Source organism: Grus americana, chromosome 2 (assembly GCF_028858705.1).
Source record: "Grus americana isolate bGruAme1 chromosome 2, bGruAme1.mat, whole genome shotgun sequence".
NCBI lineage: Eukaryota > Metazoa > Chordata > Aves > Gruiformes > Gruidae > Grus > Grus americana.
Genome location: NC_072853.1, coordinates 146,246,020 through 146,272,087, shown reverse-complemented (window position 1 = coordinate 146,272,087; position 26,068 = coordinate 146,246,020). Strand labels below are relative to the sequence as shown.

Below are 26,068 nucleotides of genomic sequence, written 5' to 3'. Positions count from 1 at the left end.
CCAGCTGTGAGGCGAGGTGTCCAGTGAACCTGTCCTCGTGTGCTCCGTCTTCTGGAGTGTAAGAGCTACTACACTGCTGTCTGGATGATATTTATTTGCATGCCATTTGAACTTTCAAGCTGTGGCAACCAGCCAGAGATCAACAAGCCAAAGATCACAAAGCAAATATCGGGGGAAAAAAAAATATTTAAAAGTCATTTGCTAGGAAAAGACCAGTGGTGTCAGACCGAGGATACCCAGCCTAGAGGAGTCATTTCTACCTTTCACACCAAGGATATGTGAACAGGGCGCTGGGCGCTCCTCTCACCAGCCATTGCAAAAGCAGCTTAGTGCTGGGGACTTGTAAGAAGAGCACAGCTGTCGTTTAGAAAGATGTGTAGATGGTCTCAGACAAGAGTGTTAGGCACGTGGCTCTACTCACAATGTAATTTAGCCAGTAAAAGACCCACCCACTTGTTTTTACTGAGCTGTTCATGGTGTAGGAAAGAATGTGTTGGGTTTTTTTTAATTCAGCTTTTATGAAAAAAAAAAAAAAAAGAGCAAATGAAACAGCAGGTATGAAGAATTGCAGTTTTAAAATCGCACACCAAATCATTCATCCCTGCTGGAATTTATCTAGAAACAAAAGGGGTGATTTGTCTGAGGTGGGACTTGATGTGAGGGTTTCATATAAGAGTAGGTGATACAGAGAAATATGTTTCATAAGAGCTACCTATTAAAATGTGTTCATAGCTTAAAAAAAGGTAATGAAATTGGTGGTAACCTGCTCAGAGCATATTTCAGCGTGTTATTTTTGCTTAGTATACGTGTGGCACAGGGTGGGTGTTTTTTGAAGCATAATTCTGTGTGTGTTTCTGAAGGGCAGCATCAGGAAGATGGGCAGCAGCGGGGGTTTGAGTGGATCCTGTGGTGATAGGAATGGTGGAAATGGATGCTCAGTGCTGGATGAAAGCCTTTTTATTTGCAAGCTGACTGGCAGCTAGTATTAAACACTTGATCCCCCATCCTTTAAACTAGTCAGTGAAACAATGCCATTGGCAGATTGCCCACATAAAATGGCATCACAGTACCTAGGGAAACTTCTCAGGGAAAAATTATGATTATTCAGCTTAACCCCTATTTTCAGATGCAGAATTGTCGATGAGGCTTAGAGGATTTAACCCTAAAATCCCAAGGAGAAACTCTAACCCTGTTGAATGCAAGGGACTGGGGTTTTACCATTAGCTTGAATCGAAGCTGGGGGTTTATTACTGTTCTGCTGGGTTGAAAGTATGCCTGTATCTGCAGAGAAATAGCAATGCTCTGCGCTTCCCCCACTCCACCACATGCCAGGAAGTCTTAAGCATCTTGTTTGGCCGTTCATTTGTTTTCTTATGCTCATCGTACATACAAAAGAATTGTACGTACAATTTTATGCATAAATCCTGATTGAGGCTACCTATTTCTGGATTTAGCCCGTTGTGGACAGCATAGCCTGAGCCATTGAGAATGCGGAATGCCTGTTACTCAGCTGAGAAAAATTCATAGTAGGTCACTTTTGCTGCCACTACAGTAAAAAATTGTGAAACCTGGGAATTTTGTTCAACACAGAAAATAATTAGAAGCTTCAAGACAATCAGCATGACTCAAATTTCTTAGCAATTTCAGGAGCAGCAAGAGGATAAGTGTGGATATATTAACCCATGGTGTCCTACTGGAACCTTAATATCTTGCCTAACCTGATGATATAAAAGTTAGCAGCAGATTGTTAGAGTCAGTGCCCCCAGTTGCAAAAGAAAACAAAAAAAGGGTAAAAGAGGTACTTGAGCTCTTGAAAACAAGTAACAATTTGTAGCCCTGCAGATGCTCAATATAAGATCAGTTGTTGTTATGAGAGTACAGGGGTTTGGTATTAAACTCTGCCAAAAATATATTGGATCGTTTCTATATAGATAAATAGATTAAAAAAATAGGACTTGTGACCATCTATTTTTTACATATTGTTGCAATGAAATGTGAACCACTTGTACCTGGGTCTTAAGCCGGACATCTGCATGAATTGCAGTGCTACTGTAAATATTTCTCAACACGGACAGGTAGATGCTATCGGAAAAAACAGAACAAATTCTTAAGTTGCCAATAGTGTCACAAAGTCTCCCTGCAGAATGAAGTTGTTTGACAAAGTGTTTCCCTGGTGATTTGGCTGCAGATGAAAATGTCTTCAGCAATAAAATTCTGTGCTCGGGTCTCAGCTCTCTGTGCTCATCAATCAGCAAATGACATACCAAGGATCTTTTTTGCTGGATTAGTTAATATGGTGGGGAAAATGTGCGAGACACTGATACTCCTTTGAATTTCTATACATAGGGGGTTTTTGACTCTTAAATGCACATTATTTTTTAAAATATATATAGATATATTGTTGCCTACAGCTTCCTTTAGTAATCAATAGTGCTGCAATAGAACTAATGTAAAACTATTTTTTATGTACGCAGATTTTCTTGCCTGGAGATAATGCCTACTCTCAGAAAATTGCTGTCAGTCACAGGAAGGGGAGAGCTGGGGGAAGGGTGAAGGAGAGAAGTACATTTGGTGACAGCGTTTCTACCCTCACTGCGCTGTCCTTTGTGGCTTAATATATTAACGTTTTGCCAACAAATGGCATTTTGTAGAGTTTTTGTGGCTCTGTGTTGTAAACGCAGTTTTGTTGGGGATAATCATGTTCCATATCTGCTGATACTTTCATAAGATATCATTAACGGCTTTAGAAAGTTCAATTATGTGGCTGCAAAGAAATAAATCACCTTATAGTTTAATTACCTCTAATATAACAGCAGCAAATACCTTCTGGGAAGCTGCCTCCTGTGTTACTAAATGACTGTCAGTGATGAAGCTGCTTTCCTGAAAGGATGCTCTATTAAAGAGATCGTTTCACAATGTTTTATGCTACATCTGTTGCTGCCACTACTAAATTTTATAAAGTAATTTATAATATGACAGATGTCAGTAATAACTTTAATTTCATGCCTACTTTTTAAGGAAAAAAATGGAACTTATTGCAATTCCCATAAAGATTTATATGAAATGTTTCATATGAAATCCTTTTTAAATACTTTTAAAATATTTTTTTTGAATGATCCAGGAAGATATCTTAAACCACATTATAGCAGATCCCCTCTGTGTAGTGTGTGTCCATCTGCTGAGGAAAATACTAAGAGGGGTCATTCATTTTCCTACTTAAATGTCTGAAAACAGTGTCACCCCTATTCAGATCTAACCACCTGAGAGGCAAAAAGGGAGCACAGATGGAAAGATGAGTATCCTATATTAAAAAAAAAAAAAAAAAAAAAAAGTGATAAAATGATGAAAAACAAGGAAAGGAAGGAAGAAAGCATAAAAGTGGTACAGGAGGAAGACCAGTAAGAAGGCAAAGGCTAATCAGCTGGAAAGGGAAGAGAAATGGGAAGAGCCAAGATTCTTGACAGGGAAGATAAATGAGGAGAATCAGCTGATTAGGCAAAGGGAAGAGATAGGGAGGCAGTGCAGCAATAGCATAAAAATGGAGAATTTAGTAAAAACAGAAATCAAGGACACCAAATAATCAAAGGATAGGATATAGAAGGATATTGGCTGCCTTTTCCTCCCATTACCAATCAGTGGATGGGGGAGAGGCACGACAGACAAATGTCAAAGGCACAACCAACTTGTATTTTCTTGCTCATCATCTTCTTAGGACTGTGTGTTTCCTTTGTGTGATTTTGGTTCACCATGTTTATTTTGGGTAGACCACACTTCCTTCAATACCACTGTATTGCTAAACTCTGTAACGACTTTGAATCATTTAAATCATATTGTTTTGGGATCGTAGCTTGAACTAAGAGGCTTTAAAATGATTCTGAGCAATGTTGGATCATCTCTTTTCCTTGTGCTTCTACAAAAGTGCAAGTTTCAGTACATCCCCTCCCCTCGTTTAATACAGTAACCAGCAAACACTTTGACTTGATTGCTCAGGCGTATAAAGGGTGCGTAGCCTTCAGTGTGCTAAGCACGGTGGTGCATAATCTCACGCATCTCCTTGTCCATAGGGTGGTGGGGTGGCTCCAGAAGACCTACAGAGCTTCCAGGATCTAGACGCTGACCTGGATGCATGAGTGTGTGCAGGGATCCTAAACCCTTGGCTGTGCTGTGGCCCACCCTTTCGTTTGCAGGCTAGCAAATGTTAGCTGGGACCGGAGGATAAAGGAGCAAGGCTTTTTGAGTGGTAAACCCCTGGTACATGTTTGTTCTCCAGAAGAGAGCGGCTCAGGGAGTGTGCCCTGCCCTTTTCGTTGGGCAATTTCCTTACAGCAGTGGTTCGCGCGTTGTTAATGCTTTACAGGGTAATGGGTAGGTTGCTAATGGTTGTTTTCAGCCTCTAACTTGTAGGCTATAACAATAAGAATACATTCTATTTCAAAGGGTGTTTTTTTTAAAGGAAAAAATGATTTTTTTACTGAATTCAGGAGGTGGGAGTTAGGCAGCACTTAATGTATTGAATGCAGTGAGAGAAAATTTGAGCATAAGGTAGAGAGACATGTAGGTTGGGTTTGGATGAACACATTTGTGTGTGGAAAATTATATAGTGCCTCAACGAAAATGACTTTTTCCTTCTGAAAGAAAATGTTGTTTTCTCCCATGTATTGAGAGAAGTTACAGATCTCCCATTGTACAATGTGTAGTTTTTATCCCCATACACGTAAACAGCTGTGCTATTAAACTAATTTTTGCGAAAATTATGGAAGACTCCTTCAAAAAAAAGTCATTCTTCCTTCAAACTGTTTTTCTTTTATGTGCTGATTATTTCATCTTGAAGCTGTGAACCCCTGGCCTGTTCTTCATTGTTCTGGCAGAATTAAGAAATACACCACAAATGTATTCCCCTCCTTACTAAAAATAATTTCCAAATAAAAAAATAATATTCAGAACGGCTGTGAGAATATCCGATCTAAAGTTGCCAGTACTGAAATAATATTTCAAGAATATAGTAAAATATCAGTAAGAACAGAATCAAGTTTAATGAAATCTTGTTTCTCTCAGGCCAGGATTAACGTTAAATACAGAATGTGTGTAACATAAGGAATAATAACATATTGTCACAGCCCAATTAAAATAGCAAGTAAGGAAGATGTATCCTGGGAAGATATTAGATCAAAGGAAAGCCCTGATATTTTGTTCTTGCCCCACTGTTTTTATTTTGGCTATCTGCAGCTGATCTTCAATGTCTTTACTTAGCAGGGACAGCTTTTAAAGGGAAAGCTGCTCACACAAACCAGGATTTTCAAGAGAAGATCCTCAGTCTGCCTCCAGACTACTTAGAGATACTCACACAACGTGCTGTGTTTGGTTTTGATTTTGGCTCTTTTACCTAGTCTGGAGCGGAACCACATTTGGGGTGGCCGTGAGCTTGCGACACGGGGCAGTGGAACTGTGTCAGAGATGTGGGGGCATCAGCAGGGAGTAAAACTCTGTTTTTAGAAACATTGCATGGGGAAAAGAGGCAATTCTTAAACCAGCGTAGATAAATGAGTGCAGAGCGAGCCCCGAGTCGGCTGGTGCTGTTTGCAGGATGATGGACGTTGCCATAGTGACCAAGAAACGGGGGGAACAGAGGAGTTTTGAAGAGAATATCAGCTGGTGCTTCAGTAATGCTAACTTAGCATGTGACGTCTGCCGAAGAGCCCAGCTGGGGAGGCGGGCAGTAATGCGGTATGAGTACGTGAGAGCACCGAGGTCACCCGGCATCTGCTAGCGAGTGACTGAAGTCGTGGCTCGGATGGATGGGGAGGTGGTGGAAATAAATTCACCTTGTGTTCACATATGGAGGTTATTCCCAAGTTACCTATTGGCACATTTCCTGACAGGGTAATTGCTTCTGCTTCCTCTCCCATTCCTGAAAATAGTGGGTTTAATTCTAACAGTGACTGCTATGGAGATAATTCCCAGGTCTTCTATGTCTTGAGAGCACCACCCTCACGTCCCAGAGGCTGCACGGGCTCTCCCACCCGGGCTGCCTAGTTCTCTTGGCAAATCAAAAAAACTGTGAAGAGTAGCCATGGGGTGACCTTTTGCTTGTGCTTCAAGCACAGTTTTGTGCTCTCTAATTTTTTCTCTTGATTCAGGGAAAATGCAGTTGACATCTGTGGTTAGTTTGTGTTAGGGCAACAGGTCAGGAAGGCAGGTTACCTGCACGAGTCTCTTCACTAGGGTCCTGCAGTGTTAGGACGTAATATGGATCTTTAAAGCCAGACTCTGAGTGATGGTTGTAGGCAGCTCACTGGACCTGGTGCTCACCCCTCAAGACTGGGAACCCACCCACTCTCTTCATGGAGCTGCAAATTTCTCACAAAACATGAGGCCAAGTCTTGTGTTTGGAGCAGGGTGACTTCTCTCTTCAAACAGATAGTTTGAGCCATATTGCATCTATACTTCACAGTAAGTCACTATCCAGGATTTGCACTAAAGAACTCATTTTTGCTTAAATAAGAATTATTGTCTTTTACTAAATACATGAAGCCCATCAAGTGGGTGCAGTACTAAAGATGTCAAGTGAATGAATCATGGGCAGGAAGGAGAGTCAGGACAGAGTTTGTCTCTACAGCATGGAATCAGAATCTGGACGAGGCTAAGAACTGCTCAAGATCAAGATATACGACTGCTCTGCTACAAAGTAAATAGCGTTTTTAAAATTAATATCCCTGGCATTGGCTATGTTAATACTTCCCTTTTGCAACATTTATTTTTTCATTAACAGAGCTAATGTGACTGAAAGATGGATGCGCAGAAGTGACAAGCACCATGTATGTTTAAACGAGGAAGGGTCTGCTGCAGTCTGTGCTCATGCCGAACGTGCTTGGTCTTGAAATAATGGTACTGAAAACCATAAACTAAGGAGAACTCGCACAGCATTTGGGAGATATGCTCCTTGCATCTGTCAAGGACCTCCCGTGTTCTTCTGTTCTGTAACATAAGGGCTCCCTGAATTCACATGGTCTGCACGCTCATCTGTTCCTTCATTCCCTCCGTGCTGCCTTTCTTCACCAAAGTGAGAGCTGCCTGAGTGTTTCTGGCGATATACTGGTGTTGTCCTCTTTTTCCTATGCCAAGGTCAGCTGCTTTTCCATACATGAAGCTTCATGTCTCTCTTCATCCCTGTTTTGTCCTCATAGCTCTTCCTTCCTCTCTTTCATCCTTTCTCTAGCTCCGTCTTTCTTCCTCTCCCTGAGGCAATTTCTTCTGGGTGTCTGCATTTCTAAACTGTACTGGGAGCAAGTGCTGCAAGGATTTGGAGGGAAGGGGGGGATTGTTAACGCTGGCAAAGAAGATGGCAGTCATCCTCTGGCTCTTTGATCTATAGGTCATTACCCACAGACCTGGATGGCTGAAACAACTGCACCTGCTAACTGCAAGAGGTCACAAACCCTGTGCGTATATGTACCTTTCCCCTTTCATTTTCTTGTTTTCACCAAAATCAATATGACATTGCCCATTGCCTAGAACATTCCCTGAAATGTTGGAATTCATCAGATAATCCAGCGTCCTGAAATTGTCTTGTAATAGACGTACACACAGAGAAATGCCACCCGGCCAACAATCATAACATCCAGGGATGAAAACTACCCTACTGTACTGTACATCAGTTCCTCAGCGCTGTTGTTTTTCCAGGCTACACTGAATACGTGGCAGTTTTCTTACGAAGCTGTCCTACGGACTGATGTAATATGTCCTTGGCAAGAAATGGGGGCTGACCGTTATTCTGTGGGTCTCCCTTCCTTTGTGCTTGTTCCTCACGGCCCTTTACGTCAGCCTTGCATGGGCTTGTGGGCTTTGAGTGACAACGAAGTTTTCTCCACAACACATATGCGTGTCCCTCTGTGTAGCTGCACCTTCTGATTCATACCGTCTGATTTGGGGGGGGTGTTAATTACAAAAATGGATTGATCTATTTTCTTCCCTTTACCTTTTTCCTCTGGCTAGGGTTTCCCATGCCTCCATCACATTAAATCTGGTAACCAAACAGCTGCGTAGTCGTGTTAACTTGCCAACCTGACAGAAAGCACGCACCCCAAAAATAAACATTTTCTAGAGCAGTGTAACTACAGTGCTGGAAAGTGGTCTGAGCAAACTACGCCATGAGCACTAGACCAGGTGAAGAAGTGAAGTGGGTGTACCTTTGGCTTTGGTTGCTGGGATTTAGTTATGTTTGTTTTGAATTTGCGGTGTGGTTTTGGATTTGTGGGGTTTGTTTTGGTTTATGTGGTTTGGTTTGTTGTGGATTTTTTTTATGAAGGGATATATTGGGGGTTTGTTAGGGAGGAAACTAATAGAAAAGAGAAAGTTTCTTGAATAGAAATATGAGTAGTTCTGGAATTTGTTTCTTTTGATTTTCAGTGTAAAGTATCTCAGAAAGACTTTTAGTTGGGAAGTTGACGTAGAGCATAAGAAAACACTTGAGTATTGTAGTGTTTAACTTTGGAATTATTTTTCATTAATACAAAACTATGTTATATATATTTTGGTTTGGAGTTCAATCTTAATCCAGTTTACTTGCTGTGGTAAAAACTGCAGTCCACTGAAGCCCCAAAGAGATTCATAGAGAGCAGTTGTTCGCCATAGTATCGTTTCTCAAAGATAAATTATGCAGCAGTAAAGACAAGTTCATAAACTTTATTGTATTGCTTTAGTAGCAGTGCTTTAGGTACTACCAGGAAGGCAAATTCAACACTAAGGCCTTCCCCAAGGTTTATTAAACTCTTTTAGAAGCTGCCGGTGTAATGTTTTTTTTTTTTTCTTTTTAGGATATTTTTCTAAGCTCAGTAGCAGGAGGGGGGAGGAAGAGAATGGTCTTTTTTTCTTGATCTTTGGTTAATCTTTCTGACTTCCTACTTACACTGGCATGTAAAAGAATCATACTATACGAAAAAATGATACTCTTTATACTTCATTGACTCAGATACATGTAGCTTTTTATAGGCTTGCCATTTTTCTTCAATAGCATGCATCTTTGTCATAGTTTAAAAATTACCTAGAAATAGTACAGTTACACTTCTTAAAATTATGTGCAGCTATGAGCAATATGTACTATCCACATTTTCTGTATGTTGAGACAATGTTCTAGTTTTATGTGTATAGTAAAAAAATTTTCAGTGATAAACAGTCAGTCGAGTGGCACTGTATCTTAATCGAATACTGAAAAAAATCAGGATCAAAGTACTTTGCATTTGTACTCAAAAGAATTTTAGGACAAAATGTTCTTTGGGCCCTTATGTGGTAACTCTGAAATACTAGGTCTTTCTGGCCTTTGCAGACTGTACTAGTATGCCATACTGGCACAAGAGGATTTACGGCTGTTTACCTTTAATTGATTCTTTTTTTTTTTTCTTAAGAATATCAGAAGATCTTTAAGCAGCTATCATTTTCACTGTGTATCTCTGGGTTTCGTTTTAGGAAGAATGTAGGAATGTTGGGCAGTTGCTATTCTAGCTGATGTTGCAGTCTCTTTGGAGACATAGTTCAAACTGCAAGTTACAAGACTGAAAGACTTAAAGATAAGAGGAGCGTTTATGTCTTCACTGCCCATGCAGGTATATCTTTTACAGCATAATAGCTGTTCTCCTGTGAAATCCAAGGCACAGATATTTTTTTTGCCACAATATCTCTGGGTGAGTTGAGTCCTAGGGAGCTGCCTAGCTATATCTTGGTAAATACAGCTTTGTCACCATGAAGGTGTTAGGGAGAGGGAGCAAACAAAAGCTAGTTCTCTTGCAGTAAAAATCTCATTTTGACAGTAAAGTATAGCCAGGCAGAGAGCTGATACCTAGCCTTTGAGTCATATTTTAACTCCCACTGCCTTTAGCTGAGACCTAACAGGTGAGCATCAAGAATTCAAGCGCCATCTCAAGAACACAAGCACAGTCGTTGCGAAAGGGACCAGATGTTCCCCCTATACTGGAGCAGCCGTGTGGATCTTGAACCTCATGAATCCCCTTTCTGAGTCCTATTTTCTAGAGCATGTGCTAATCAAGTGGGTAAAATGTCTGGAAACACCATTAGAAAGCAACCTGTCTACAGTGCAGTTATTCAACTGGGGATGCATCTATTCTGTATCTGAACACGTGCTCTGAAAACATCTGTTGGTCGGCTTAGAGCACTGAGCTGATGGTAGCTGAGTGCTTCAGTGAAAATACAGCACTGCCTCACCGATGGGTGCTGGAAAATATATTACCTAAGATGAGACTGAGGGAAGCAAGCCATCTTCTCTGTATGCCCTCTTTTTGGCACCAAGCAGCTTTCTGACTTTCGGGGACTCAAGTTTAATCTATATGATCCCCTCTCTACTGATGCTGCTCGTTTTGTTTGTCAGTGAATAGGAGAAAGCAGCCAAAAACACAGCACCAAATTCTCCAGGGCCTGAGTATCTGCATACAACTGTTGTGTCTAGGCAAAGCTGGTATTTATAAGGGCTCTGGGGTGGTGAAGAAATGAGGCATCCTCTGTGAGGGAGAAGATGTTTTAGGCCTTAAAGAGGGATTGATTTGTGGTTATTAGTGCTACCTTTGATCTGCCAACAGGGATCTGAAACTAATCCACCAGAGCAGCACAAGTCTGATATATAGTGCCAGATGGAGATGCCAGAATAGGTTACTCCTGCTGTCTTTGATGCTGCCTTATCATGAAGTGATAAAACAGGTAGCACAAAGCAAAACAAGCAAGGGTTAGGAGCGTGTGCGCTGCAGGAATGCCACTGGCTGTGGGAAGTGACTGCCAGTTGTTAAAGCCACTGCAGGATCAATTAGCCATTCGGAGCATTATCCTAACCCGACGAGAGGCTGAGGGACCCGACTGCACAGAGCAGTTGGTTGCCGTACAGAACTGAACATCACTGGGTACTTCCATGCTGAATTGAGGGAGTAGAAAATGCAGACTCGCTGTATTTCAAAAGTAATCCCATAAGCACAGATGGCCATAGAAGTGAAAAACGGTGTTTTGTATAAGGACTCTTATTCACTGTGAGTTCATACCCCACCTATGAAGCGTATCAAAAATGAATCTCATTTTAAAACGTTGTGCTGTAAGCAGTGAATATGGTCTAGCTGCTGAGATGTTGGTGGGATTTTACCACTTCTGGTTTCATTTTGTTTAGAAATTAAAGCAATTTGGGGCTTAGTACAGCTATTAGTTCTCTATAGATCTGATGATCATGTGAGTCATCAACCTCATTGCATAAGAAGAGCTTTATATAGATGTTGGATCAATTGGCAGTGAGTTGTCAATAAATGTATCTCCTAGACACTGTGCAATTGACAGGCTAATGAAGTGCTTTCTCGGTGACAGAGAGCTGTTGACAAATCTTTTCCCACTTTGCTTTTCCCACTCCTGCATTGCTCATAAATCCACTCTGTGCCGCAAGCTTGGGGAACACTAGGGCGGTTTCTCAAGTAAGGGAGTGCCTGTTTGCTACCTTGCGTGCATAGGCTGGGATTTGGCAAACATCTTGGTAGCTTGTATGTTGAGGAACCAGAAAATAAGGACAGTAGTCCAGGGACCATGTTTGCCCTCCCTGCAATGTATTTTCCAACATGTTTCTAAGAAGACGCAGAGTAGATGTCCTGCAGTTTATCCTCCAAGACTGCAGCTTGAGGGCTGGCTCCCCATTGTTGCACTCTTTCTGCCCTTGTTGCTACCGTGGCACTTAGACTGATTCAGTGCAAGTGGTTTCAACTCCATGTTCCTTTTCCTCTTGCCCAGAAGCAGGTGGAACCACTGGTTTATTTTGCATCACTGTTGAAGGCTCCCGTGGGTGCCTTTTGCAAATGTCTGATGATTGAGTAAACTAGTTCTTTTAAGTAAAAGTTCCATATTTGTTCCTCTAACTCATGAGTGTTCATAAGCACCAACTAATTAGGATGAGTGCTGCCTACCTACGGCAAAAAGATGTTCAGCAAAACCAGATCATATCGGTATGCATAATCCCACCTTCCTTGTAAGAGAAACTATTTTGGATAATGCATGCATTAAGAAGTTTAAGAAGAGTGACTCATTGGCCCTAGCTATTACTAGCAGTTGATGAGAAGACATAATTTTCACTCCAGTGTTCATAGCCAGCCTAGATATTGTTCATATGTTGCTGTATAGTTTGGGAGTTGGGAGCTGTCCTGCAAGTGCAGTTTGCCTGTTTGTTTGCATGGATAATAATGGCCATGTGTAGATGATTTAAATAACAAAGAACATGCTGTTTGACTGACGTCGTAAAGCCATGTTTGTTTTTGCACAGTTTCCAAGATATGCCTCACTTGCTAACGCTAATTACAACACAAATTATTATGAAACCTCTGTTGTAATTCTTAAGTAATGTAGAGGTCTTCGCACTTCCCAAGTCACTCTGTGCAGGAGAGATCTAAAATAAGAGATGTAGGTGATTTCCAAGTCTATGATGAGACCTGTCTCACGGGATAGCCCATGCTGCACGGTGCACACTAGTGGATTTTCAGTTGTCAGGAATAGATTGTGTGACATTAAAGGTCAAGCCTTGCACCCACTGAAATCAGAAGCAAAACTCGTATTGATTTTGTTGAAATCAAAATCAGACTGACACTGTGTTGCCATTTCATCTTGACGGACATAGGAGAGAAGAAAGCCTTTCAAAAGGCTCTATGTTCTTCACACCATGGGCCTTGAAAGACACTGAAAGCAACTTGCGAAGTTATGCGAGTTGGATGATACCAGAACTTCCTGATGCCAGTGTAACTGCTGTTTTCCAAAAGGACAGTCAGCTTTTTGCTTGCAAGAAGTAAGGAAGCCAATGTAAAAATCTGCAATGGAGTAGGGTCAAGGAGTCACATAGCAAGTGAGACTTCTTGTCTTGCCCAGCTCACCCAGTACTACAGAACACAAATCGAGGAAAAGCACTGCTGTCAGGAAAACATGAATATATCACAGTTTGTTTCTAGCAGACGGAAGGAAGCCCAACCCTTCGTTCGAGGTGTTAATGGCACGAAAAAATATTATGTGATTTTCCTGTTGTTTCAGAACTGCCTCCAACTGTAGGCAAGTTTGTTTTACAGAACAGAGCTTTAAGAAAGAGGACAAGCTAAAAAAGAAATGGTAAATATTCCAACAAATGTTAGTGTCTTGTGTTACCTCAGGAGCTGGTTCAGTTTGCTGATTGCTCAGTTTCAGTGTGGTCTGAGTAATGAAGAGCTGACTAGTGAGCCTAGTTTGGTGTAATTCCCTGAGTACTCTTGAAGCATAACAAACCCAGAAAGACTGTAATGAAAAATAATAGAAAGGTAGCTGGGGGCTTAACTTATGATCTCTGCTCATTACAGTAAGCGACATTTTCATTGCGGTGTTACCGTAAAGATTATTGGCTGCCACATAACACAGGTCCCTCCTGAAAAGATTCTGGAACAGCTTTGTTGGCACAGTAAAAGCTGTGGAACAATGCCAAAGATTTGCTTAAAACCCCGTAATTGTTTGCCAAATATTAATGGTGTGCTGCTTTGTTCAAAGCTGGCTGGAAAATGGGGTGAATGGTCTGTATCATTTTATTACGTGATGTCCGTGTGACCATCCTTGGTCTCCCGCAGTAGATGTATATAACTGGAAAACCATTGTATTGATATTTTTTGCTTCCATAATGAAGTACTTGATCTCTGGCTTTCAAAATTCCAGCATTTTAACATGAATGATGACAGTGATTCTGAAATTGGTTTTGAATCTCCTTGCTCCTTTGCATGTATGTGGACCTGTCTGAGCACAACTCATCAGAGTGTGTGGAAGATTGACATCATTGGCGTGTTTGTGCCAGTGTTGGCCAGGAGGTAGTTGAAAGGGCTGTATTTGGGAACTGGAAAGAGATTTCATGAGGAAGATGGCAAAATTTAGTATTTGCATTGACCTGTTAGGCATGTTCAAAAAATTCCTTCCAAGTTTCCCCTGGAACAGCCTTTCTGGAAAGTATATCTAACATGAGTCAAACAAAGGTGACTCAGGTTGTTGTCCCAAAAGTGGGATCGTTTACCCGGTGTGCAGCACACCAATATACACACAGAGCAGAGGTATCTTATTTATTTCATGTCTGCGCAGAGATGGGTGCTAGGTGGCAATTCCAGAAAGCGAGCACACCACACACAGCATCTACCACATATTTGTCTTGTTACAGGATTAGAAAAATCCGCCTAAATTTACACTAATTGGTTATTAATTACCACATCATCTACTATTGGTCAAGCATCTTTAAATTAGCACGCATGCTCCTTGAGGGTTTGGGGGCTGTAACTTGCATAGTCCTTCAATTGGGCAGGTGGTGGTAAACCTGCCCCCCCCCCAGCCACCTTTCCATCCCCTGGTTACTGGTGATTCTTGTTGACTTCAGGCCTCTCTGGCAATCGCCCAGCTCTCAGCGCCTTCTGGGGGAGGATGTTTCCTCTTTATCAGTTTTTCAGCTCTCCTTCAAGGATACTCTTTAGCAAAGCATGCTTTTTATCAGTCTTTTGGCTCTTCTTCAAAGGTGTAGTCGTCAGCAAAGCAAGTAGTGCATTTAACCCTAAATTAAACAGTGTCTAAGCGCTAACCCAAACACATTTTTGTCCCTGTAAAGTAGAAAATTCTACTTTATGGATATCAAGGTGACTGGATGAAATTGGATTGTGATGTGTAGCACTTCAGACGTGGTCCTTCGTGTCAAAAAGGTGATGTGAGTTTCTTCATTTCTTCACCTTTTTCCTGGTAGTGCTTTTGAGCACCTAAATCCAGTGGACTGGAGGAGCCAAAGGATTCTTCCACCGATGGCAATAAGCAGCCGCGCCATATCCCTGTTCCCTTGTCCTGCCAGTAGCAAGGCTAACTACAAGTTCAGAACATGTATATACACGTGTATATAGACATGGCCAACCATGAACAGATTCACATGACACAGAGAGGACAGACAACAGCCAGACTGCATTTCGAGGGATCAATGCTCAGGGAAAACCCTATGTCAGGGATTCCTCTGGTACCTGGCTCCCCCAAAATCTTGATGTTTCAAGTATCAGGCCCTCAGATCCAGTCTTACCAGCCTACAGCTCCTCACCTTCCCTGGGAGCTGGTCCCACACCCTTGGTCTCTCCGGTATCCAGGACTCAGTCCATCCTAGTGACCAGCTGGTCTGGTTTGAACTTTACTGGTAGGTCATGCGTGCATGCTGTCAGAACAGAGACCATGCTCACACAGAGAACAGTTAGAAACAGGGTTTAGGTAGGACAAAGTGGAGGTGATTTGGTGCAGAGCTTAGCCAAACAAGAGTGCTGACCAGCCTCCTGCTTGCACACTATTGGCCTCATTTATTCCCCCCCTTCCTCTCTCTTGGTCCTTCCCCTAAACATCTCACAAGTCCTGTATCATCCTTAAATACTTTTCCTCAGTCCCAAGACTCCCCCTATGCATCCCACAGTACATCCTATGCCCCCTTTACACAGTGGTCCCCAGAGCTTGCACACCCTTTCAGAGTTTCTTGGGTTGCGTCACTCAAGTGGGTTGTGTGGTGGGACCAGGGCTTAGTCCTTCAGCTTTGAGACTCTCAGGAGTGGTGATTCAGGACGTCAAGTTCCCCACCATGTCACTGTTTGGTCTTTGTGTCTATTTTGAGGAGCCATTAGGCAGCCGGCCTGGCAGGCTGGTAGGGATGACGAAGGTAGACACCCTGGGAGACGCAGGTGAGCCAGCCCAGCAGAGCAGGGCAGCTGTATAAACCCTGCGCGCGGAGAATTGTGGTCCCCTGAATGATCCTCCTGCTACTGCCAGTGAAATCGGTCATCCTCAGTGTGCAGCAGAGCAGGCTCAGATTAACTCAGAACTTCAGTTTTGCTTAAAAAAAAAGAGAAAAAAAGAGACCCTGCGTATCAGTATTTCCCCAGAGTCCCTTCTGTACATTTTATTGGTACACTTTGTCTAGTTACTAGGAAAGAAATACATACCTGCCAGATGTAGAATAACTTAAAGTTCCTTGGTTTGCACCTTGCTATTTTTACCCTCTGTTATCCCTTTTTTTTTTAATGTTAATTAGATGCACAGCAAAATGCATGTAGTAAATCAATAATAAAGATTATGTAAGGGGATTTATCTGAGCACCAAGCCCCTTAGTGTGGCATTCAAAAAGGAAAATGAGCACTGGTTTACTTAAGCCCAAAGGACTCCATGTGGACAGCAACATTAAAATAATGTAAGAATGAAGAAGACTGTGTTCAGCTGGCTCAGGAAGATGACTGTGCTGCGTGCCGGTATGTTTTCTGCACCGTGTTCTCTGCCTGTCCAGGGTTAGTTTGAGAGCAAGCAGGTGGCCCTGAATATGGTCCCCACAACATGGTTTGGTGAAATGGAGCAAGCTGTTGCTCATGGAATTACAAATACATAAAGACAAGGGTTGTGATGATACAGATGACTTCAGTAAACAGAACACACTTCTTTCCTACTTGAATAGTCTCTTTCCTTCTTGCTGGTGCATTTTTCTCTGCAGCCACCTGTGCTGGCTTCTGCCAAAGAAGCTGAGCCTGTTCGTGCAGATTCTGCGGCTCTTAATTCCTTTTGATTCATTAGGTGGAGGATGTCATTTGTTCTAGTGGATACCTCAGCCCTCAGGGTTTGCATCTGATGCCCATATCTGGCACTAAATTGTTTTTTCTGGTCATATGTACGTGGGAAAGCACCACTTGATCTGTGAAAAGAACAAGGGGGAAAATATTCCACTGCAGTCTGTGGGAATTCTCAGCTGTGAGGACTTCAGGTTCTGACCTATGAAGTTTCTCCATGCCTGGGCTGGATCCAGGGACTGGTCTGCATGTTCAGGCTGAACCCCTCACCGATCCATTCAAAATGGTACGTGAGAAGGGAGATCAGCCCTCCTGGATGCAGCTGAAGATGTGAGTCCTGGGTGAGAAATTCTTCATAATTGGGATAGTCCGATAGGACTCTATCCAGGTGCAGAAATGAATCGTTCTCTCCCTGGTCCTCTCAGGTTGCCGACTCATTATACTGGGCTAGCTGGGGGTTGTTTTATCAGCGTAATAGATTCTCTAGATGAAATCTTAATTTGTTTGTCTCTATTTTTTAAAGAAATAAGCATAAGCACGTCCTCTCCTTTCCATCTTTGTGACAGTTCCACGGAGGTCCCCTCTGTGTGTGTGTCTCTGGCTTGGTATCACAGCTGCGATTTTCAGTGCTGGGCTCCCCGGGTATTAGATAGGTCTGCCTTTCAGAGAGCAGATGCTGGTGTTCCCTGTGCTTTTATATCCTCTCTGCCAACAGCCACATTTCTTGTAAGGTCTTTCAAGTTGAGTACGCAAAGTCATTAGCCAGTTTTGCAAATCTTGGCCTGTACATTTTCTTTTTAAAAAGACTTTTTTTTTGCTAGGTTTCTGTGAGCTTCCAGCTGTGCTCCCCTAACAAGCCTCTCATTTAAAGTACTTGCTTCAAAAGGCTGCTAGCCTCAGAGAATATAAGGAGAAGGCTTTCTTTTATTACTGTATATTAATGCCTAACACCTACTTGGAATTCCTTTCTGGGAAAAAAAAAAAAAATTAGTTCTCCTTAACATGCAAGATGGTGAGTTCAAAAAAGCAGGGATCAAATTAACCAGTTTAAGAGCAGAGGACATGTCTGGCAGAATTAAAATTATCTAGGAATGGCCAGCCCTGTAGGAGAGCAGGTGTTTGTAGATCATAGTTACCTCGGCTCAAATCTCCCCACACAGACACGTCTTCCCCGAGGTGTCTCCTTATCCGTCCGACTGGACTATATTCCCTTTACAACTGCTGCGTTTGGGCTGCTGAGTCGTCATGGCAGGACTGATGATGCTACTGTGAGGAGCACCACAGGGACCCTCGGAGCTCAGGCCAGAGGTCCATCTGGTCAGGGTCTGTCTCTGACAGTAACCTGTAGGGAAAGAGGGTGGGAAATGTGGCACGTAGAGGTTGAGTCTTTCTCTTCTTCAGGTAGATGGCACAGCAAATGTAAAGGGGAGAGACTGGGGTTGAGGGGTCTGGCAGAAGGGAGCCCTGTGGGGAATTAATTGAATGATGAAGTAGCCAGTAGGAGACACATGGGATGGGTGGGCTTATTTTGGAGGATGCACATTCAACACATTCAGGACAGTTTTGGCAGAATACATTTTTTGCTTATTAAGATTTGGAGTGGTTTTAGGCAGGAATTCACAATCAGTCAACGTTGGACTGTATGACTCAGCAAAGTCTATAATGTGAGGTAGCTAACAGCTTGTGAGAGCGTGCAAAGTGGGAACAGAGAGGGAGTGGTTGCTTTGGGTGGACTTCATCTAGCATTTTAAAATATCTAAATGTGAGTGTCCGTGTGTCAGCTAGCTGCCCACTGTCCACTGTGGTTGGTGAAAATCAGAATATAGCAACTGAGCATCTCAGAGCAGACACTTGTATTTGGTCACCCAAAAAGCTCTCTACTCCACTGGCTTCATTAGCCAGATCTCCACTGACTGCAGCATGGGCTTGGATATCTAACTCTCCACCTGTACTGAATCCACTCCTTTTCTGATTAGGGCTACAAAAAATGCAACTGGCTGCAAAAAGAGCTAAACCAGGATGGGAAGAGGTGAGCAGTTCTCCAGCGGAGTGCCTCTGTGGGTTAAGACCCCAGAAAGCACTTGAGGGGATTAAAGATTTCTGGTAATGCAGTCTCTTTGAAAGAAGTAGAGGACTTGGGGAGATTAGGGAAGGTGATGCCAAAGCAAACTGTGCAGGAACATTAGGTTATGAAGATTACTGGGGCATGTGGAGGGAACGGAAAAATATCACAGGTTGTTACACTTCGGAGTGTCTTTGGGCTGGTCTCTGGGGTGTGGAGATTTGAGGCAGTCTGAAGTATTAGGCAAACCAGAGTGCGAGTGGGCAACAGAGGAGGACGAACTGTTACAGACCCAAAAATACTGGAGCAGTTTTACAGCACATGAAAAGCTGCAGGTTCAGTAGCCCAGAGGCTCCCGCAGCGTAGCAGGCATGCAGCCCCACCAGCGCCTGCCCCCTTCAGCCAGTCACCGCTGCCCCCGGGTCCGAGCACGGGGAGTGAGCTGGTACACGGATGACAGGCCAAAGCTGAATTTTTTGAAGAAACTTGGAGAGAGCTTCAGATGATGAACATCTCTGACACTGCTGCCATCTGCTCTCAGAGCACTCGCAAACAAGGGGCAAAAATTTAGCTGAATAAAATGAGTCACTCTTGTCTGTTCTTCCTTATTAAGAATCCTAAAACTTCAGCTTCCATCCAAGTGTGCAAGGAAACCTGATACTCGTTTCAGTTACCCATGCAATGTTCCTCTTAATTTAAGTCATCTGACTTATGTCGCAGAGAATAAAAATAAATTATTGGTAAACTACCGAAATAATATGATACATGCAAAGTAATTTTAACCCCCACTGTTTTCCCTCACTGGTACATTACTGGCAAATTAAGCCCCAGTATCTGTCCCTTTCTAGGAGACGATGTGGTTTGAGGAGGTGATGTGTCAGCAGCTCCCACAGGAGAAAAGGCCCGTCTCAGTCGCTCCAAGGGGATACCAGAGGCAGCAATAAGCTGCGCAAAAACTGCCAGGGCAAAAGCATCTTGCAGTAACTGCTTGAGAATTGTAACTAATACAGGCTAACCAGCACATATCAGTCTTGCAAGCACTTCTTTCAGCTTTGGGTCTGTAGTGATGTCACCACTGATTCAGCCTTTCCCCTCTCCTGCTTCAGCAGCTGCGGCTGGGGACTGTCCTGTTGAGGTCACTGGAAATACCCATATGTGAAGCTGCATCTGGGCATTAAACACCTGCCTGACCCTGAGCTCCAGCTTTTGGAAAAGCGAGCAGCACTGGAACGTTTCACCTCTGTTTCTCAGACTGCAGTACATACCTGGAGATAGCATCTCTCCAGGATCATCTTTAACTGTGTGCATCGTTTTCATTCTACATACTCACCCTGTAGGTCTATTCCAGACATAAAGTGAGAGCAATGTATTTCTTATGGCTCATTTTTGAAATCCTCTTTAAAAATGCTTAAACTCAAGAAAACAAATATGTCCATCAAACACTTCACACCAGTTCACTAGCTTATGTGAGTTCACACTTTTCATGTCCGGGAGCGTGTAGCTTTCAGCTAGTGAGTGTTTTGTTGTACACCAGACAAAAATTTGAGGCAATTGTGCTGAAGTTGGTTTTTGAAAGTGGCTCTTCTGAACTTTATGCATTTTACCTATGGTTCTTTTTTAAATTCAGAGATTTTGGTAGCAAGACTGTACGCTTTCAAGTTACACGGCTCCATGCCTGATCTTATGCTGTTAATTGCAACATTTAGCAATTTGTAGTTTAATTTAGAAGGATCACCTACTTTCCTAAATGCTTAAGTAATGTGGCAGGCTGTGGTTATTGATTCTCTCTGAATTTATTACAAGAAAGCTGTATTCACTCTTTCCTCTTGGGAATGCCCCTCCTGAACTGCATGCTTGCTAGTGACAGCTTAGACCCCTGATACATAACCAAAGACCTTGCCTAATATCCTTGCAACTGCTTGGGGAATTTTTATTAAGTAAAAGCATCATTAAAGTAGGCAGAATGATGAAGTTTAATGAGCATCTTTCTCACTTGATATTGTTAGTTTTGCTGCAGCAGCCATAGTGCTCTCATTTGTTACTTCCAGTGGGGCAGATAAAGAATGCAGGGTGATTTCGTTTATGTTTATATTTGCATACAAAGAAACATTTATGTTCATGAGAGATATTTGCTTTGAAAAATATATACAAGGAAAGAAAGCAATTGGAGATCTCTGTCTGAGGGCTTTCTGCATTTTCAATCTCCCCTTTCACTTTAACATAATGAGAAGGCTGCATGCAATACTGTAGCTGCTAAGTCTACAAAGGTTCAGCAATTTGGGAACTGGTTATAGTAACTAGCTTGTGACTGTTGCTGCAAACCGTAAGCATCTGAAATATTTATTTGCACTCCAGATTTTATTCTTCAGCTGAGGTTTCGGTCTGTGAAGTGTGTGTAGTGTCCTGCTCAGAGCTATACCAGCCTCGTGAACAGGTGATGTTCCAAAATAGCAAGTGCGAAGGTGCTGCCGTGAATGTAGTATCAGCACCTATCTCACAAATCTGCCTTGAAACAGTAGCCACGATCTGCCTCAATATTCCTTTGTCTGTTTATGGAGACGATCTGCCTTTGCTAAGGGTCGGGTCTAGTCATACAAACAGATATGTCAAGATGCCATCTCCTAATACGTTACCGTCCATCAGCGGAGCTGCATAATTCTCTGTGTGCATGTCTTAAGCTGACCTCCGCTGCCTAGGATGATGTGCGAGTGTCTCTGCCTAACGTGTTTGACTTCACAGTGATGCCAGAGCAAGAGCACGTACACAGTTAGTTACTACAGCTTGGCTGACAGACGATCACGTGCAAACTATGGTTTCTGTGGCTGTATCCTTCCAGCAGGTATCAAAATTGTTAAGGACTGTATATGTAAACTCCACATCTTTTACAGCCAAAGGGTTATAGGTTCTGGTGTAATTCAGATAGTTGTTTGTCCATGCTGGTCAGCTCCATTAGTTTTTTTTATTTTGGGTTTTTTTCTGGGCTTTTTTTTTCCTGAGGAGCTATAGAAGTGGTGTCTGTTGTTGTACCAGAAGTTCATTGAAAATTGTGAATTCTCTTTTCCCTGGTGTAACAGAAGGCAAATTCTGTTCCAGAGGCATTATCACAGTCATTATTGTATTTAAATGTTGTTGTGACACCATATGTCTCCTTGTATTTGATGTGTGCAAACACAAGAGAGAGTCCCTGTCTGCAAAGGCTTATATAATCTAAATACGTCTGATCCTTGCTCTTTGCGAAGCAGACTACTGTGATAGATTGTAAAGCACTTATCTTCAGTTGAGATAGCAATGTGCAGCTGAAACTTCCTTGAAACTTTGCCAGAAAAACCTAAGCAGATATATTTGATTTGCTTATTTCAAACCAAATAATTATTTTCCCACATGAAACTTCAGTGCACGTGCTGATAGAAGTGGTTGCACATGAGAGTAACTAAAAAGAACGTAAAAGTGCTGCAGACATCTGTAACTTCTGCACATCTACTACTACTAACATAGTATTTGCATAGGGTGAGGGGAATTGCAGGAGCACCAATAGCACTGCATATTGTATGGAGCAACTATCAAAGAAAAATTATCAAAAAATACTTACAGGTCAGTTGGGATTTTTACTGCTTAACACATGCAGTGACTGGACCTTGTTTCACAGTCAGAACGTGTTGCCCAAGTAGGCTTTCCCAGAACTCTGAAGTTCATTCAGAATTGTCAATATTCAGTTTCTGCACTTCAAAAGCATCCATGTAGTCAGTCGAATTCCCACCACACCCTTTCACTCCAGAAAAAGCTCCCTAAGCTGAGCTCCACCAGTCCACAAACTTGATCATTGGCACTGAGAAAGCAGGAAATGAGAGACAGAATGAATGCCAAAAGTGTTGGCTGAGGGGGAAATTCAGGTAGTTTCCAAAGCAAAAAAAGTGGAGCCTAAACCAACCTGAACAAAAAAAAGGTATATAGCATCTGAAAACCACTAAAGCCATTCTAGTCCTCTCCAGGTTGGCACTAACAAGGCAGAGGAGCTGTGGAGCAGCAGGAGGTGGAAGGCATGGAACAGTGACCGGACTTCTGCTCCCATCTGCTTGGGTCTTTTTGCTCAGATATGGTGGATCAGTGGATTCTCTGTTAATTCAGTGCTTAAAGTCCCAAATGGGGACTTACTTATTACCTGAAAAAACCTCACATTCTACTCCAGCATTCCTAGAGTTATTTCTCTAGGGCCAAAAACAACTCGAATGTTAATTTAGTATTTAACTAACTCTTGGTGTTCACAGATTTGAGCATGCATTTCCACTTCTCTGATGCTAACTTCTCAGACTTACAAAACTATTGCTGACAGCGGTTCAAATGCTACACTGCGTATCGTTGAGAATAAGATGCTTCTTGTCCCCTGCCTTTTTCTACCCTGGATAGGTTTCTGATGGGACAACCTCCTTGAATGACACCTGAAATACTTCTGTGCTCTTCCACAAGGATAGTATTTCCTGATACCAAAACATCTCCTTCCATATCTTCCCTCCCTCAACTCATTAACAACTTCCAAAACAGGACAGTTATTTAGGATGGATATTTGATTAGTACGCATACTGTATACTTGGATAAGATACAGTCTTGTGCTGTTGGGGCTGTATCTCTTATGAAAAGAAAAATATGTGTATTGTAGCTGCTAGTCAGCGTGCAGTTATCTCGGAGGGTCAGGGCTCTCTGCATTCATGAGGAAACGGCATCTGATCCCTTGTTGACAGTAGGTGATGGCACACATAAAATTTCAGTAAGGTGAAGTAATATCATAGTTTACAGTTGTATTTTCCTTGAGCAAGGCTGTTTTGCATACAGTGCACCTTGACAGCAACCTGTTTAGCAGCATGATGTAAAACTGCAGCTGCTGAGGAGGTGAAAGCGAGTGCTGCCTTTCCACCCCACCTTACCACTAGCTCTAATCCCATTCCACAGTCCAGGAACCCCAGGGTTGCAGTTATCCCCCAGATACAGCAAAATAAAGCTCAGACCAGATGGTAGCTTTTAGCCTCCTGATTTCTATATGTCTTAGCTAAAATCTCTCTGTATCTGACATAAATAGCCCCTCCACAGCCATGCCTTATAGCGTCATAATTCAAGAGTATTTCTGTCTCTTTGGATCCTTGTGTCAATGTCTCTTGCATACAGTTGACTGCATAGTCCACCAGGCCCTGTAGTAGTAGGAGGGCCAATCCTCTGCTGAAATTAGTTTTACCCTGCAAAGTTAAAAGAGGTCACTCTAAGTAAGAAGTCACTTTATCTCTGAGATACCTGCTCAGGCTGATATACATTGCAGAAATGTATTTCAGATCATGCTTTCTGGATAAGAAACAACATACCATGCGTAACTACGTCTGTCCCAACATGATTAAGCAAAAATAGCAAAAGGATCTGTACCTGGTCCTTGTTTGTAGCAAGGGCTGGACAGACATGCAACCTGCGTACCACGGACTGCAGCAGGGAAGAGTCATGTCAGGGGGTGTGTGATGGATCAGTGCAGCTGAGACCTTCTGCATGCCCCAGACACGTGAAGATGCCGGACCCAGGTTCTGTGGCGACAGTGCTGACAGCTGCCCATCCAGATTTTGACACATCAAAAGGCAATTGTAGGAAGGCTCGATGCCGAGCCCATAGATCGGTCCTGTTCCTTGACAAAGTCCACCAAAAGGTGGAGTTGCAGTGATGACACAAGGAAGGCTCTTGTGGGAACCGGTGCCATTATCCTCTTCAGTAGCAGAATTCCTATCAGTGGTAGAAGTTGGTGTCTAGCTTGACTGCCAATAGCCCAGTATGGGATTGGGGTGGACACCCACCAGCATCAGGCTGAGGTATTAGTGGGGGGACACCTTTCAGAGGGATCTCAGTATTGGTGTCAACATTGCCCATGTTTATACAGCTGAACGAGCAGAAACAAAGCTTGACTCTGTTCCCTTCTAGATACACTGACACCCCCGCAAAGTACGTCTTCAAAAAGCACTTTATGTCAATAAGGGAAGTTAAGTTTGAGCTGTGTTTATTTTGGGTAGGTTTTTAATTTAGTTTAATCAGGATTACTCATAAATTATCTATTAATTACTATGTGATATTTAGCAAGATCCTCTCAGCCATGTAGTCTATTTAGCTTCGCTGTGAATGCTAGCCATCTTAATTGTAGGGTACTTTGTCAACATTTAATCAGTGGTACTTACTAATGTGGCATTGATGTGTTGGTAGCTGTCCCAGTACTATCAATCATGTGTGAGCAGCAAAGGCGGCTGTGACTCCATTGCTCTCTGTCACATTATCAAGCCCTTGGGTTTTCTGGTTAGGGACGATGCTCACTTTGCTCTAAGTGGGCACTCTATCTCTCCAGTTCAACCCAATTTTTGTCATTGTCGACTTGAATACACATCCTTGCAGCCTTCCGAGCCTTAATCCCATAACTGCAGAGTAAAGGTTGCTAGTTTCTGAAGGCAAAACTGATTGCTCCTTCACCGCTCCAAAGGCCTGCTCTTCCTGATGTTAATCTCCTAATAAGTCACGAAAAACCTAGTATTATGGACTGCAGCATGAGATCTAATGGAAAATTCAGCGTATTGAGACAAAATAAATATAATGGCCTTCCTTTTTTTTATTTCTAGTAACTAGGTGTATTGTTTAACATGTTGCAGAATAAAAGCCTGTGTGTAATGGTTGTATCACAAATATTCTTTGTCTCATTTTCTTGCAGTCTTTATGGCAGACACATGCAGGCAAACCCTGAACCTCCAAAGAAGAACAATGATAAGTCAAAGAAGATCAGCCGTAAGCCTCTGGCAGCCAAGAACAAATAAGTCTCTGGCTTCTGCCTCTGTTTTTATATCTTTTACATTGCTTTTGCATGTGCCTATAATATTTCTGTGCATCTCCTGTTACTCATAAGAAAGCAGACACAAGAGATAAAAGCAATTTACTATGTATACAGCTTTAGAAGATACTGCTTAAGGAATACAAAATTACATATTCTCCTAATTATGGTCACATTTAAGTAGCCACTTAATGTATCACTGTCAAACACATTTTAGCTTTTCTATTTATATGTATATGAATGTCATCTCTTCACATGTATCACATCCTGTTAATATCATTTTTTTTCACCTATATTATACAATATTAAATTTCGTATAATATTCCAAGTGATTTTAATAAAGGTCTTTATTTGTATTGTGTTTCAATTTCTTCAGTAAGACTTCTGAATCGCGAATTCCTTGAGGAATGTTTGTGTCCAGTTTCCTGCAGTGGGTTAATTTCTTGCATAGGAATGCAATAGAATTTTATCTGATACAAGTTAGTTAAAATGTATAGCATTCTGTTCAAGGAGTGAAAAATTTTAATCAGTTTCTATTTCTTTTTAACATTGCTATGTCCTGCTTTTTTGCCTTGAAGGTTATTTTGA

General features: G+C 42.3%; 1 protein-coding gene across 2 annotated transcripts in view; it reads left to right on the top strand.

Annotated features, from left to right (window-relative positions):
- The window catches only part of RSU1 (Ras suppressor protein 1), a 112,808-nt gene extending 86,969 nt beyond the window's left edge, over positions 1 to 25,839 (top strand). For both annotated transcript variants that reach the window (XM_054817309.1, XM_054817310.1), the window contains exon 9: positions 25,364 to 25,839. In XM_054817309.1, the coding sequence (XP_054673284.1) occupies positions 25,364 to 25,466 (103 nt within the window). In that variant the 3' untranslated portion in view covers positions 25,467 to 25,839. The remainder of the gene's footprint in view (positions 1 to 25,363) is intronic.
- Positions 25,840 to 26,068: the final 229 nt, after the last annotated feature.